At 38.2% G+C, this 16,811-nt stretch overlaps 2 protein-coding genes and 1 pseudogene across 2 annotated transcripts in view; 2 read left to right on the top strand and 1 right to left on the bottom strand.

Annotated features, from left to right (window-relative positions):
- LOC131787205 (matrilin-4-like) overlaps nucleotides 1-16,811 on the top strand; it is a 402,738-nt gene that overhangs the window by 101,429 nt on the left and 284,498 nt on the right. The gene's annotated exons all lie outside the window — the stretch shown is intronic.
- On the bottom strand, nucleotides 1,528-7,269 carry LOC136282187 (TNF receptor-associated factor 4-like). Its single transcript, XM_066169508.1, has 7 exons — nucleotides 7,250-7,269; nucleotides 6,031-6,094; nucleotides 5,592-5,693; nucleotides 5,168-5,332; nucleotides 4,822-4,896; nucleotides 3,363-3,439; nucleotides 1,528-2,335 (listed from the first exon to the last, which is right to left on the bottom strand). Exons 1-7 carry the CDS (start codon nucleotides 7,267-7,269, stop codon nucleotides 1,528-1,530), a joined length of 1,311 nt encoding a protein of 436 aa, XP_066025605.1.
- On the top strand, nucleotides 7,662-10,211 carry LOC136282186 (TNF receptor-associated factor 4-like; annotated as a pseudogene).

Below are 16,811 nucleotides of genomic sequence, written 5' to 3'. Positions count from 1 at the left end.
AAGCCCTTAGAGATGGTTTTGCATGAGGAGAGTTAGGAACAATTATTGTGGCTATAACAAATATAGGTGCGTCAATACCAGAAAAATTTTAAATGAGAAATGATCGCGAGGATCACGTAAAAGTCCAGCCCAATGAAAGTGCTCCTGTTACTGTAGAGAAATTCCAAGAGGTATTTATCATGATTTAAATACTGTAGTATTACCATTATGAAAAAATAAATTGTAGAATGTCATAATCTATATTGCTAACACAGCTGGTTTTTACGTGAGATGACTCACAGTCCAATGCGTTGAAATGGTGGTACACGAGCTAACTTGTTTTAGTCCTCCGGTCAGTGGAGGTGTGTAATTAGAATCAAAGGCGAACAAAGAAAAACGTTGTGGTTGTCAGAAAACGGCTGCCCTATATTTTATGGCCCTGATCCCCTAAATTCTCGCCTTCCTTTTTTCACTAGTTTCTATTGGCCGAAAGTCCGGTTCAAGTTGTATTTACATCCAGGAGGATTATTTTTGTTTCATTGTTGACTCGTTGGGTCGCCTCACACTCTTTTCATTTCTTACATACTGTGCTTTTCAACAGGGTGAAACTACCTTTTGAGTGACAGAAACGTAATTAAAGGATTACTGCCAAGACTTGGATAAAGGATTTAACACGCAATAGGCAAGACAAGTTGTAGAGTGTTAAGGAACAAAGTTAGCCTGACCGGACAACTAATCCACATACTCAATTTCCCACATCATTCCTTCGAACGAACTTACATACAGCGTCGCGCATGCCAGTAAATTTAAACGAATCAAAACTCATTTAAAGATAGTTTGAATGTTTTATTTAACGAATTTAACGCTGTCCTGTTACTACACATATCTGATAACAAGAACGTGAGTGCTAACGTCAACTAAAAATCAGGGAAACTAACAATCCATTGCAGTATTAAAAACTCCACTTCACAGGAAAAAAAATCATCTTTACTAAAAGCGCTGTCTACTGAAGAAAGAAATTAAAGAGACAAAAGCTCCTGGATTCCATCCAGAGGCATCTAGAAAACTAAACTGAAAGTGGCAAGAAAAAAATTGATGAGAAAATAACTGAAGTATAGGGTTTTTATTTCCCCTCCAAGATGTTCAAAACATCTTTTGACCGATCGAGAGAGACAGAGAGATAATTTAAACGCTTCCATTAAATGTATCAGCATTTCCCTAAAGTTTGTCTCATCTCAGACCAAAATGCGTTAAAGGGTTCATTGGCCAATGTCTTACATAGCTTCATATTTTCATGGCTTTCTTTAGATGTCAACTAATTTAAACTGTTGTCTACACGTGGTTAATTATAATGATCAATGTGCCTGATCACGTTACGGGCAGGCTAAGTAACTTAGACTACATCCTTCGAATTCCTTTATTCAGAAAACCTTCAAAATTTGGCCTTTTTTGCGGCACAAAAATTATATCAATTTTGATACGGCTGGATCAATCATTAAAGTGCTGTAATGCACTACACTGAAAATGACGGCATCTATCAGTCACGGATCAATCAGATTCATCACTCTCTGTATAAGAAGGAAAAGTCACCTTTTGAGCCGGACCAATTTCAAACTGAATAAACAGCGTGTCTTCTACAAGGTATCTCCTTGAATAAAGTGTCTTGTGAGATATAAAATTGCGACGCCCCCGACCCTCATTTTCAACTGTGGGCCTTTCTAAGTCACTTTTGGCGTCCGATTTTTTTATCACCTTAGTAATGTTTCTTCGTTTGCGTAGTTCATCCTGTTGATCAATCAGTGTGAATCTAACCCTCTTCTTAAAAGGCCAGTTTAGAATCGCATCGTATTCACCTTTCATTACAACAAAGAAAGCTGATAGGTTATTGTTCTTAGCAGCTCCAGCACCATTGGGGTAAATTCTTAATTTTAGCTTGTAGCCATAGTTTTCGGTGTAGAATGGATCACTCTCAATTCGCTTTCTTTCTGAAGCTTTAGCTTGACTCAAAATGTTGCTAAAGTCACTAACTTTCCAAACAAACCTCTTGGGAAAAATAGAAGATTCGTTTTTTGTCATCACCATGTTTGTTTCAAACCGTCCCTGAAGTGTCTCAAGCTTCATTGTTAAAGTTTTTGTAGTTTCCTGTGTGTCGTTTAACTTATCTTGAGTTTTCTTCAACTCATCTTCTGTATCACTTAACTTCGCACAAGCCAGATCAAGATGGATTTTCATGAAATCCTGAAGATGAGACTCCACTTCTTCTCGTCGAACCTTAAAAAAGAAAGCGTCATGTTCATTGACAGAGTTGTCCTTCTCAGTCAAATTTGAACTCTCCACCGTTGTAACATGAATATCTCTGGGATTAACCGTCAAATGACCCGAATGTTAAACGTCAACTGTCGAAAAATCAAGAGAGTTTATCTTCACCCTTCAATGAAGCCAGGGGTTAATACCCAGCCAAATTTTTTTTCAACATTCCTAAAATGGAGCCGAGGCATTCTGTCACTATAAGAAATTCACCGTCAACTAGTAAAGTAAATGGTTTGAACCCAGGGGTATCAGTAGTTCGTGTAGTGTGATCGTCCGGGTGAGTGTAGTTCTGAAAAGAACTGTTGTTGGTGACTGACGTTTCGAATACCTGTGCCTGTGAACATCACGGACAAACTAATCACAGAATCGACTGGGACTCTGCTAAATGCTTAACCTACAGTACAAACTATTTTCAACGACTGACTTTGGAAAGCTGGTTTACTAACTTAGAACAGAAGCCTCTCAACAAATGTCAACAACTACCAGCACCTTACAAACGACTCATTAACGACGTGGACAAACCGACAAACAGACCGACAAACAACAGACGGATCGAAACCGACCAATGACTGTTAACAAACTCTACACGAGTCTTCCAGCCAATCACATCACGGCTAAACAGACCAATCACGTTCAACAGACCAGACTTTATAACATCATCGACTGACAACTACTCTTCACTTGACTCTGAAGATGACTACCGCACAGGTAGTCGAAACGTCAGTCACCAACAACAGTTCTTTTCAGAACTACACTCACCCGGACGATCACACTACACGAACTACTAACCGTCAACTGTAAAATGGCCGAAAACCTAAGTCAAAATGGCCTATTTTTTTCTTCATCAAACGTCAGAGATACCATTCCATTGAGACCTAGAAACATTACTAATCAGCTCTTCTCGGTCTCAGACATTGCACTTCTGCGTTTTTCGTGATTTGAAAGCCTAACCATGGAATTGAACCAAACACGAAAAGCTATTGTACATATATATCGTTAACTAAAAAAGGCAATATCTGAAAAGAAAGTCGTATAACAAGTTTATTGATAAAATCAGAGCTGGCTTCCATAACTCCCTTTTGCATCCGATACCGACATGTGGGCAGGGAATTATTGACAATGGACAATCGTCCTCAAGGTGATGTGGAACCTGGAAAAATCGCCGGCAAATCAAGAAACCGATACCTACGCTGAACAACCAGCGAACAAACAGCATTACTGTAACTGGGCAACTAATAACCACAACACAAATGAACAATCTATCAAGAAGAATTTTGATTTCAAACCTAGCTCAAGTTTGTAGGAAAATTCTTAAATATTACAATTACAAACCAATGAACTTGCAATGCATAAGCGTGACCCACTTTAAGGTTCATTGACTTTACGTGTTGGTAGTGTTTCATTTCTCCATCTCCCATTTTTCTATTTACTTATTTATCTTAAAAGGTGGCACAAGGCTCACACAGTAAGTGACCAAAATAGAGTCCTTGGTTGCACAGCAATTTCACATAAGCAATTTTCTGGAGATAGATTTGTCAAAAAATTTCGCGCTGAGGCAGACGTATCGGTGATGTCGACTCGAATCGAGAAGCTTTTGATCGGCTGATATTAGCAGATATAAATCTAGGCTCGAATGGTTATGTTTTAATACAATATTTAAAAATTGTTCGCCGGCAGCGAAGTGAATATTGTTGAATAATGCCCGAGAAAAAAGTCATAAGGATCATTCAACATTATTCAGCGAGTCTGAGGCGAATAGGTGTTTTAGTGTAATTGCTCAGATGCTTTGAAATTTTGTTGTAAATTAATTTTGTTGTTGAAACCATTCTGTTACAAATGTTGTGACCACTCGTATCGAGATAAGCAGCTAGTCTCCACTAGAATTTAACAGTTTCATTTAATTTTATCAGCAAAAGCTTCAAATCTGTCTTTTGACAGGTGTTACACCAAGGTTAGTAGCATCATTTGTGTTCACAAGAACTGAATTCTCTTCTATCGCGTTTACCACTTCCTCGGTGACATTGACAAAACACGAGGCAGCCATTTTGAAATTGAGCGCCCCTTCTGTAAATACCTCGCGTGAGGTGATTATCGCAAGATATAGCTAGCGCAATCCTCGGCCAACCAGAGCGCGCTCATCTCTGTAATCACCGGAACGATTTTTTAAAACGGGTATTCTTAACTATTTTGACGTGTTATCGCTACTCTAAATTTTTATCTTTTTCTACTATATTTTATACACAACTTACTCTTTCATCATCCACTCAGAGCCACTAGGCTCCATTAACATTAAAAGATCACCCTAACATAGGAAACAATCTAAATGGTTACCCCTGATTGAGAGGCATTTGTGCTCGGGAAAGAAAATTGCTGATTTCCAACTGTTCTTAAAACGGATCTGCGACAAACACACACGGCAAACCTATCTTTAAGTCACGAGAATAGTTTGCGTTCCTTCTTCTGGGGGTAGGTTCAAAGTCTAAAAAAATTTAATTGTAATGAAACTGTTAAAATGATAGCAATAATTCTTACCCTTTCCCTGGGAACTAAGCAGCTGCAGTTGTTTGGACAAGTAACTGGGAACTTACTGCACTGATGAATATGATCCTGGGGGAGATAAGATGTAGCAAGAAGAGAAAGTAAAAATAAAATAAAAACAGGTGACGAAGATCTCTTTGTTATGTTTAATGCCGTTCCGTACAAGGTCGAACAGTTTCCACAGTGACAGGTTGTAAACCAATAGATATCGATAACCTGAAAGTAATTCAGTCTCTAACACAGAGATTTTGTTTCCAAAACCAATAAGTAATTGTGAATAACTCTATTGACAAGGCAACAATACGCATTATCTTAAAAGACTAATTCATAAAATATCTACCTGAATTTGACACTGTGGTTGTAATTCACTACAGTGATCGCATTTGACAATTCTCCACTCACATGTGACAGCCACGTGGTAGAGAAGGTGTCGCCTTTGAATTCTCACGAAACAGCTTTCGTTCCAACATGGGATAACTTTACATGGACAAGAAAACAAGTGAACCTGTAAGAAAAATGCATTATTCAGTTATGAGGTTGATGATCAATAGTAGATCAATAGTGGACCACTTAGAATGGCGTTTCATTCTGTCACAACCACACTAAGAAAAGGGTTCAGTTGAATGAATAATCTGTTAAGATATGGATCTCTTAATGCTAGAATATGAAAAGGTCAGCATAATGATCTGGATCAACCAGCAACTCATAAGTAAGGCTTTTTCTTTCTCTTTTTTAAGTTGCGACATGAGTCGAAGTAAGCTCACCTCTTTTTCCCTAAGTTCTCCAGTCCATTCACAGCCTTCACTTGGACATTTGATAGCAAAAGAAAGAATTTTCCGTTCTGTTGCTTTGTCAGGAAAAACATCCTAAAAGGGACAGAGATAATCTTTAAAACGTGAACACTCGTTCCATTACGCAATTCCTCCGCGGAACATAAAGACATTAATTAATAGAGAAGAAAATTAATCAACCCTCTCACTTACGTCAGAAAAAACATAGACGATTGCGTGGAAGTAAGTTTTACACAAATTTAAGAGGAAGCAACATGCATTCATTTTTTATCTCACTGAATCGGAGCTGCTTTTGCGTTAAATCCACAGGAGAAGTGATTAAAAATCGGGTAGGTTTGAAGCCTTCTTGAACAGGACAACAACAACTTCGTGTATTGCGTCCTTTATCACAGCTTAAAATGAAAACGTATACCTGGTCTCGATCCAGACAGTCCCTGTCTGCAGGACAAGTCAAAGGCACGCGAATAATCCCCTGCCTGTCAAAGATGACATATTGTGATAATTAATTAGAACTGAGAATTTTAATCCCTTATTCTCGGAATTTATTGTAGAGGTGAGATTTGATTAGTGATCAATAACTCCAAAACATTAGTTGCCTTCAATAGTCACAGCACAAATCATCGTAGATATGGGTTAAACTAGCATCTGTGAACGGGAAAGACTCAGTCTAACCAAATTATAGATCTATGTAAATACAATTTTTTATTTACTTGGTGCCGATTATTTTACTAGAAAGAAGTAAGTAGATCTAATGTGCGCTCTGTGCTTGACAAATAATCACTTTAACGACCTCTAACGACGCTTTTTTTTGTTTTGGAACTAATAGTAGAATAAAAGCAATCAAACTAGTGCAACGTCTTTTAATGGAACAAATCTATCAGTCACGGCTCCAACATTCCTGGCCTTTATTTCTTAACTTGAACTTACTTTGTCTTTCAATGGTTCTTAGGGACCCCCTGGACCAGCCGGACCCGCTGGAAACAAGTGATCCCCTGGAATGAAGGAAAACGGCAGGTTTAACTCTATAGATGAAGTCCTAATATAAAGGGAAAAATATCACTGGTTATCCATAGATTCCCGGCATGTTTGTCATTTCAGAAACTGTCAAAACAATGAGGGTAAATGTGACGTTGCAGCGAAAAGGCCACGGCAGTATGGCGTCGAAATCACCTTTCATAACACGTAGGAATATAGAAACGTAGGTGTTTCTTTTTGAGTGATCTCCATCAGGTCGTAAACAAATCGAAAATTTGTAACCCTTACATGGTTTGATGTTACTCTGGTTTGCAGATTTAATGAATGTAACCGAAGAAGTTACAATTCATAGACCCAACGTTTCGACACTCCTGTCTAGTGCCTTTATCAGGGGGGGATCTAAACGCTGCAACAAGGGGTCCTTTCATATAATCACTAATTAGCGGTCTAGCATCAAACTATGTCTGATTGTCCAATTGGTTGCCGTGTGAACTTTAACATCTTTTATTTGCAACCCTGTTTCCAAGTTACGAATGGAGAACTATATATTTCTTTGCCAGATCCACCCTTGGTATTTTTTAAGATGACGCTGAAACCCATTCTCTTCCAAATTTTTCGCTTATTAATTCTGACACATTTTTCTCTTGGGCAGTTACCTTTGTTTCGAGGATGGCATTTCTTAGCATCTAAAACGAGGAATTAAGGATACGGGGAACTACATGTGACTAACAGCTAAAATATTACGGAGTAGGTGGGCCTTGTTTGCACCCATGACCGCCCCCCCCCCTCCTCCCCCATTCCCCGGATAAACGTCGCACATAGGGAAAAAAGTACTTCAAAATACCCCAGAGCTTTTTATGTTACTACCGTAAGTGCGTTTCCCCGCCTTAATATTTTTATAATTACTGTAGTCGAGTAAATACAGTTCTCATCTCGCTGATGCATAAGCGACATCATATGAAAGGAATGGATACTATCACACTTTATTTTCCAAAAACAATTCATACATCTACGGTAGAAGAGAGGATTGCTATCCCTTCTGTTAACATGTTTATTCCTTTATTTGACATGATTCAGGTTTCAACTCACATTGAAGACAAGTGTCGGCTAACGTGGATTTCCTGTCCATATACACCGATGAGTTGTAAGGAAAAGGTGAGAACATCATTGTAAGGCCTTCATGAATTCATGTCACTAATTGTAAAAATCCAACAACAAAAATCAGGTGCTAGCAAAGTGAATTCACGAAATGCATCCTTGTTTTCTTGCCATCAAGGTGAGTTTTGCAGTTCGAAGCATAGTTAATAAAAATGCCTATTCCTTGTTAGAGAAGAAATTCCTAGAGTTTCTAATTAGTGTAAGACGTTTAAAGGTATTTATGGAAGCAGGAAATCTTGAACCGAAAACCGATCACAGTATTCACTTATTGCACGCTCGCGGATAAAAAAAAAAACAAGCGCTCAGCAGGTGTCTTAAATGGTGTTCCGTGCGCTCGGTTTTAAAAGAAAAGGTTCTGCTAAAATGTAATTTTTCAGTTTCTGAAACGTTTGAGCCTAAACCTGAATATGACAAAAAAGTCCAAAGAAAGCAGTCGTGAAAAGTAACCACCTCACAATCCCCTTCCCAAGCCAATTTTTTGTCTTCAAACCTTAAAGGCTACCTTATTCCCAAGGATACTATTCTTGAATTAAAGTTGCTCCACTAGAAAATTTTGGCTGGACTTGGCACTTGGCCCATCCTCGGGGACCCAGGGGCTGTGAGTCGATTTCAAGTCAGGGTGGAAGAGCCCCTGGGGAAATTGTCTTACAAGAGTTGTTCCAAACGGTCGCAGTCGATCTGGCATCTGATTGGTGCTAGAAAATCTTTGTGTTTTTCTGCCCAATCAGAGTGAAGTATGCTTTAGAGTCCCTTCGTGTGTTTTAACACGTATATGTGCAGGAAGCTCAGTTGCTCGCCTTGTTTGTTTGGGCCGTGCGACGAAGCTTTGCTTGAGGTGAAAAGTTTCAGTCTCAGCACACACTGTAAGAGAAACTGATTAGATTGTCCGCGAAAATCTTACCAGAAATTATACTGAATACTTTCGCAGGTATCACAGGTATTTCGTCGCACGGGCCACGCAGGTATGTCTTATATATCTTATATCTGTGCGCGCCAAAATTTAACCATTACACAGTAGTAAAGTCTTTCACAATATGGCCAAGGTTACAGAGAACGTTAAGTTCGTGGACGACCTCCAGTAAGCGCCTAGAGAAAGCTTGGCTGTGTTTCCGGTTAGCGAATTAAAATCTGAACAAAACCTCGAGAACATTGTAGGAGGGAGAGATGTTTTTGGACAGTTACCGATGGGGTTTGGAAAGAGCTTAATCTTTTCAACTGCTCCCATGACAAAGGCAATCGGCAGCAGGCTAATCGATTTCTCTTACATTGTGTGCTGAGACCGAAATTTTTCACCTCGAGAAAAAGCTTCGTCGCACGGCCCAAACAAACAAGGCGTGCAACTAAGCTTCTTGTACATCTCCGTGGCACACGAAAGGACTCGAGAGCACACTTCACTCTGATTGGGCAGAAAAACACAAAGATTTTCTGGCACCAATCAGATGCCAGAATGACTGCGACCGTTTGGAACTAGTCTTGTAAGACAATGTCCCCAGAGGCTCTTCCGTCCTGACTTGAAATCGACTCACAGCCCCTGGGTCTCCGAGGATGCACTTGGCCGTACGCGATTTTGAACATCCGAAGAACAAGCCCTGAAGGACAACCAGCAACAGCGCTGTTGTTCTAATAAGTCGTAATAACACTTCATCCCCATACATTTGAGTTTTTGAAGTACACAAGTTCTGATATCGTTATTAAACAAGAGCTCTGTGTCTGTCTATGTAAACGACCTATAAAACTGTCTTGAGAAGACTTAACTTTTCGAGTAGGTCCAACGCCAGGAAGTGGAGTCTCATCTCGAATCAGCCACAAGAGTCCACCTTGATTTCGCTTGTGTTAAGCTAAATAAAACAGAAGATGAATCCAATGAAGCAAAGAACAAATTGGAGAAGATAGAGGATAAGTTCGACGACGCAGTGGCTTTGTTAAATGAGACAATGGCTGCTTTGAAAAACGCCGTGGGACTGCTACAGCTGTCAAACGTAAAACATACAAACGCGTTTCTTTGGAAGATCGACGGTTTCAGTGAAATTTTGGAAAAGGCAAAGAACGAGGATAAAGACGAGATATACAGTGATCCATTGTACACCAAAACTCAAACAGATGGTTATGGGTACAAATTAAAAATACTCATTTGCCCTAATGGAATTGGAGATGCAAAGAATACTCACCTGTCGGTATTCATTAGTATAATGAAAGGTGAATATGACGCAATATTACCTTGGCATTTCAATATGAAAGTGAAGTTCACATTGATTTATCAACAGGATGAACCAGGCAAAAGAGATAATAAAACTGCGGAGCTCATAGGAGAGAATATTCCGAGCTTTACTAGGCCTACAAGAGAAGAAAACATAGAAATAGGTTTTAAGTGTTTCATATCTCATGAGGAACTTATCGCAGCACTACATTGTGGATGGCACTTTGTTTCTCCAGGTCGAGATTAGGTCGCCATCTAATTGATTCCGTGCTCTAGCCTTAGAGGCAAAAAAAGAATTACGGAGCTAGATTCTTAAGTTGACTTTGATAAAGGTTCAATGTTTCAGAGAAATTTTGAAACAGGCAAAAAAGGAGGAAAAAGAGAGAATAAACAATGATCCATTCTACACCAAAACTGAAACAGATGGTTTTGGCTACAAATTAAAAGCACTCATTTACATGCATTGTGGATCACACTTTGTTTGTTTAGGTTGAGATTAGTTCGCAATCGAGTTAATTCCGCACTACAGCCTTAAAAGTAAAATATCAATAATCAAAAAGTCAACTTCTCGACATGACTGTAACAAATTGCATGACGGATTGGCTCTACTAAGTCTTTACATTTTGTGACCAACCTGCGAAACTATGGCCAAGCGAGCTCTCTGAGCTGAAATAAAATCCAGGAGGAGCCAGCTTTATAATTTGATCGAAGACCACAATGAATTAGATGCCGCATGCCTACAGAGCTCGAATCACCGACAGTCCAAGTTAATGAGCATACTTCATAAACTGATTAGGGGAGTATGGAGGCGGCCTTTCTCGCCCTGCTGTTTTTGTTTTGTTTTGTTTTGTTTTGTTTTGTTTTTTTTGCGTAGTAATTTTTGAAAAATCTAAATTTAAAGCCCTTAACCCTTTCACTCCCAAGATCTGATTGTTAATTCTCCCCTGTAGCTGCTACACATCTCCTTGTATATTAGTTATGAGAACTTGGTGCTAGATCTAGATAGCAGCTTCTACCTGATAAGTTTGAACATTCTCATTACCTCTTTGCTGATTAATGTATGGATATTACAGGGTGAAGTTTCATGTTAATAACTTCTGAGAGTTAATGGGTTAAACAAAACAAAACATTCAGTAACGTATGCGCAATATATGAATGAAGAAGTCCTCTAAACTTGTAGCGCACGCCTTTCTGTTATCCAAACTGAACTACTGTCACTCTTCGCTTTACGGTTGTACCAAATACCACTTTAGGAAGTTAAGAGCACAGCTGCACGGATCGAATCGCAGATCAGTAAATGTCACATGTAGTTGATATTTTCCAACAGACGTACAGAGGCTGTTTGCATTATTTCAAGGTTTTTTAAATATCTCATAAGTCGCTCAATGATTTAGCTTTATGCTTTAGGTTAATAGGCTTCAATATCGTTCTTATTTAGGACCTCTAAGATCTGTCACCTATAAACTTCTGAATCGGCCGAGGTCAGAGAATGAAAGTGATTTAGTGTTAAATGTACGTGTTCTAAGATTATCTTACCTTTTCCCCTTCTCTCCACCGAAACCTTCAAAAAGGTCCTCTTAGAACAAACTGTGGAAAGCCTCTCGTTGCCTCCTAGATACTTTGAATTTTTGTGAATTTACTTTAGTTTTTATAACCTTCTTCTTTTCGTATACGGATTTTATTATTGACTGAATTGTTTAACATAAATGTTTGTGATGGGCCATAAGCATAGCAATGGCGTTATCTGAATAAATGTTACCGATGTTATCGCTAGCTCTCTAGATTTCTGATTGAAATTTGATTTGATACATTTATTTTTCCCTGGGAGTAAATGTGAGCACACCAGTAGATTATTTATCTCGGTACACTTCCGGTCATTTTTGTTGTCGGGTAAAACAGGGAAAACGTTTATCTAAATTTCTTCAAAAGTGCACGGATTCTGGAACAGAAACTACCCACCTAGCTGGTTATAATTTTCTAGTTTTTAGATATGTAAAAATCTCTGCGGGCCTGCCTTTACTTTCCATAGGGGCAATTCGCGAACGAAGCTCAAAAATCAGATACTGCATAATTTGGCGATGTTTACATCTAATGTTCTCAACAACAAATGTTTCAGAAAAATGAAACATGCAAGGCTTTGAAAGAATGTTATCTTTTGAGCAATATCCAGAAGAGAATTTCGCCTCAGGTTGTCATCTTTAAAAAAAATCGATCCACCTTCATAGAAGACTACAAATATATACCTCAAATCGTGAGCATATCATCCAGATTCCGAGTGCTGCACCTTCTTTCATGGGAATTTGAGCGATCCAAAGTCCTCTGAAGAGACACTGTTATACTTGAATGCCATTTAAAACATATTGAAGTCGGCTGATCTACACGAAACTATCCTCACACCGGTCATTTGTCATAAACATGTACGTTGTCACGATGGTGTGACGCTGTATTTCTCCATGAAGTTTCCATCGGTCGCCCCAAAGAAGACGAGAAACTGACATTTTTCGATATCAGCAGATTCCCGCGCATTCTAAGTAAAAACAACCAAAAAAAAAAAAGAGAAAAAAACCTCGATTGAACGCTCGTGATCACTAAGAATCTGAGAGCAGAAATCGCATCTTGTCAGCGGCAGTACTACATGTAAAACCCAGTCGCCATAATAGCAATTTGTACGGCTCGCAAGAAAATCATCACAAAGTAGAGATATTGAACTACTCAGTATCCCTGCAGTACAGAAAATGGAAGAGGGATTTCATCACAATCAATTTCCAAAAAATTTAGCTTTTATCAGGAAGTCTTTCACGTGCTCGAACGTTATATTGGCTTTGAGCCTTGAAATTTATTTCCCTTGACAATAAAATGCCAAAGAAAGTGCTTACAAATTACAAAGGAACTATTTTTGGTGTCGCTTGGACTGATAAATACAGATTTGAAATAATTTAATGCTGTCACTGATGAACCAAAGGCCACAATCTTCTCAGTTATTGGCATGATAATCTCCATAGACAAACGTTTTTGGACCGAACGATCTCCTTTTTCTTCCTGGTGAGCCGGCCACCTCAGGGGAAAATTAAAGCGACCTTTGACTTCCTCTCGTGTAAATCACTGGGAGATTGCGTTATATTCTTCTTTCTCTAAGCTTGTAAAAGATATCTGGGAGAAAAGAATGGAAAAATAATGAGGAAATCAGGAAAACCTGAAGGACATGAAGCAATCCAGATTACATATTAACCATGTGGAGTTCCGTTTAAGTGACGAGTTGCGATTTGCGTGTGGATAATAAGTTGTTTGAAAGATGGAATAATGACATTATGGTTTCATTAAACCTTTTATTTCGAACTTTGTTGTGATTTTTTCTTTATCAAGACGTGGAAGGAAACATTGATTGACTCCATTGCATTGCGGTGGTGATAATATCATCGTATCTTATGCAAATTTTTTAACAGTTTTCTGACAGTTTTCAGATGATTCGAAATATCTTAGTTCCTTTCAAAAGGAAAAGATAACTGCCCGAATCTGCTATTTGTAACAAGATGCCTCTGTTTAAATGTAGTACTGCCGCTGACAAGTTACGATTTATACTCTCAAATTCTCAGTGTTTACGAGCGTTCAATCAAAGTTTTCCTTTTTTTTTTTTGATTATTTTTACTTTAGAATTCGCGGAAATCTGCTGACATTTATGAAAAATATCCGTTTGCCGTCTTCATTGAAGCGACCGACGGAAACTTTACGGAGATATACAGCGTCATGCCATCGTGATAACGTACATGTTAATGACAAATGACCGGTGTGAGGATAGTTTCGTGTAGATCAGCCGACTTTAACATGTTTCAAAAGACATACAAGTATAAGAGTGTATCTTCAGAGGATTTTGGATTGCTCAAATTCCCATGAAAGAAGGTGCAGCACTCGGAATCTGGATGATATGCACACGATTTGAGGTCTATGTCTGTAGTTACGTCGAGTAGTCCTCCATGAAGGTTGATCGATTTTTTTTTAAAGATGACAACCAGAGGCGAGATTTCTCTTCGGGATATTGCTCATAAGATAACATTCTTTCAAAGCCTCGCACGTTTCATTTGTCTGAAACGTTTGTTGTTTAGAACATTAGATGTAAACATCGCCAAATTATACAGTATCTGATTTTTGAGCTTCGTTCGCAAATTGCCCCTGTGGAAAGTAGAGGCAGGCCGGCAGAGATTTTTACATATCTAAAAACTAGAATATTATAACCAGCTAGGTGGGTAGTTTCTGTTCCAGAATCCGTGTATTTTTGAAGAAATTTAGATAAACATTTTCCCTGTTTTACCCGATAACAAAAATGACCGGAAGTGTCTAATCTATTGGTGTGTTCACATTCACTCCCAGGGAAAATTAAATGCATCAAATTGAAGACGAATAATGTCACTATGTATGGTAGAAGTGCCAATTTGTGATGTTGTATTTAGCTTGAGATAGAGAAATAAACATTTCACTCTTTTTTTGCGACGTTTTTTTATGAAAATGAGGCCCCAGGCCTCGAACAAGCAGCCATTGTTACCATGGCAACAAGAGTGCTGCAACCTTTAAAAAGGGGATTTTTGTGCATCCCCCCTTAGTGCCTAACTGCATGCAAAATTTGAAGGGGGGTTGAAAATTTTCATTTCCTGAGTTCTTTGATTCTTACAGAGACTTGTTCTTAAGTGTATTAGCTCTTCTCTCCATATTGACAGATTGCCATTGTAAATTTTTGTTAGCATCGTCTTGGTAATGTTTTAAAAAGCGCGGAAGCCCCATATGCAATTCTACGACGATTGTTCTGTAAAACACAATTGTAACGGCAAATGCTTACAATATAATTTCGTTGTAACATAAACATCCCTTGAATAAAGGCGATAGATACCAAACTGAACAAGAAAAATACGTTTACATAGGCTTTAGGAGCATAAGTAACTCATTCTGCGCAACGTTCATTAAACATCCTAATCTCGGAAAAATTTTTCTACTAATATGAGAGTGTCCTTTATTACAAAATTACGTGAGCAAAAACATACCTCCACTCCCTAAACCTCCACTAGTTACCACGATCAAGATTGGAACCTATAGAGAGAGGGATTTTTTGGTTCTGTAGGTTAAAAAATACGTTTATCTCTCAGTATAATGATCAAAAAGAGAAAAAATTAAAAGGCAACCTGCTCATCTTCTTATTCTTATTCTCTTCTTATTCCAAACCGAGAAGAAGCATGTTACGTAATCACAGTTTCAACACATAATCCTCCTAATTATCATTTTGGTGGAAATTGGTGGTGATGTAGACAAATGGAAGTACGAATAATTTTAGATTGAAGGTAACTGGAAATTTATTATTTTTCTGTTGTCCCATTTTTTGTTTTAAAGCAGAATAATTTCTTAATACATATCTTTCTGTGCTGATTGACTGATAGCCTGGTGCAGGATGTTGATGAACATGATCGCACATATTAGAGTGCTTAGGTATCCCACGGCTATGCAAAGATTCCACAAGTTTTTCGTTATTTATTCTTTTGATGGATTTCTTGTTTTTGAACTGTTAGCTTGACTATTGATTTTGCTCACAGTGTACGTATTGTACTCATTTTGTGCGTTGGTGAATATGAACGAGAACCCCCCACAGTATATTATTCTGTTAGACTACCTAGGCTATCACTACGTGGTTACTGCAAAGGTTATTAAATTATGAATAGATAGGCTTTCCTAGACACAGTTGTTTTGAATATTCCGACAATAATAAGGACAGGGGTTCATTAAGACAGTTTTCAATCGATACAGTATTCTGCAAGCAATTCGTTCCCTGGGAACAAAACGACCTCAGATAAATTCCTCTTTAAAGCTTGATGTACATATGCCAAAACGGGATATCCTTCAAAATAAGAATTTTTTATTTTGATCTAAAAAATAACTTTTTGTACGAGTGAGTCTAAATTCCCGTAGCGCTTGATTGTCATGTTTTGGATTATTACGGAGGACTCAATGAGAAGATGCACAAAAGCCAATCCGCATTTTCTTTTACCCAATCCTTCGAGTGGACGCCATTGACAAACCCAAACTGCGCTGTTTTCTAAGACTTCTTACATTAAAACGTATTAGTATACGCACTCACCAACCTTGTAGAAAATAAAGCATTAGATAGGCTTACATGAAGATGACATGAAGAAAGTTTGAGAAACATCAATTTTTTACATCCACTGGTTACGACGTACATGTAAGTGTGTAAATATGAGTGAAATATTTTCGACATCAATTTTTTTCTTTATCAAGTTGGTAATTTACAGAACGTTAAGTCTGACTTTCAATCTTTCAACGAAGAGTCTGACTGATCCTCTAGATATCGCTGTTTGCATGAATATATTGTAACTATAAAAATTTAATACGTAATTCTCTCATACGTGAGAACATATTGGGTTTCTAATTTTCTAGAGCAAAATAAGCCCGCAGACGCTGCTTTTGTTTGAATAACAAATTTTTATGCAATCCCAATATACCGTGTTCAATGGAAGCCCTTTTAATCCAGGAAAGTTACAGATATTATGTAACTTTTATTCTGTAACGATATAACCGTGCTGCTGGACAATTCCACATGATCCTTAGCTTTAAAACGTCACTGATTAATCATGGGGAAAACGGCACTGAGGACCTATTGAGGACCTATTAGAGGAATGATTTGAAATTTGAAGCCATAGTAACAAAGTGTATGTTCGCTTTAAATTAACTTAGAATATAAATTTACATTTTTATCTTGCTAGGGTGATACCTCATAATTTCCTCAATACCCTTAACGACTGGATCGATCACAGACGTTTAGCATGGCGATAGAGAATTAAGCATAGCGTATTTGCGGATTCCTTTTA

The sequence above is a fragment of the Pocillopora verrucosa genome, chromosome 7 (assembly GCF_036669915.1).
Source record: "Pocillopora verrucosa isolate sample1 chromosome 7, ASM3666991v2, whole genome shotgun sequence".
Lineage (NCBI taxonomy): Eukaryota > Metazoa > Cnidaria > Anthozoa > Scleractinia > Pocilloporidae > Pocillopora > Pocillopora verrucosa.
Note: the sequence above shows the minus strand (reverse complement) of the source record. Positions and strands in the feature narration are given on the sequence as shown.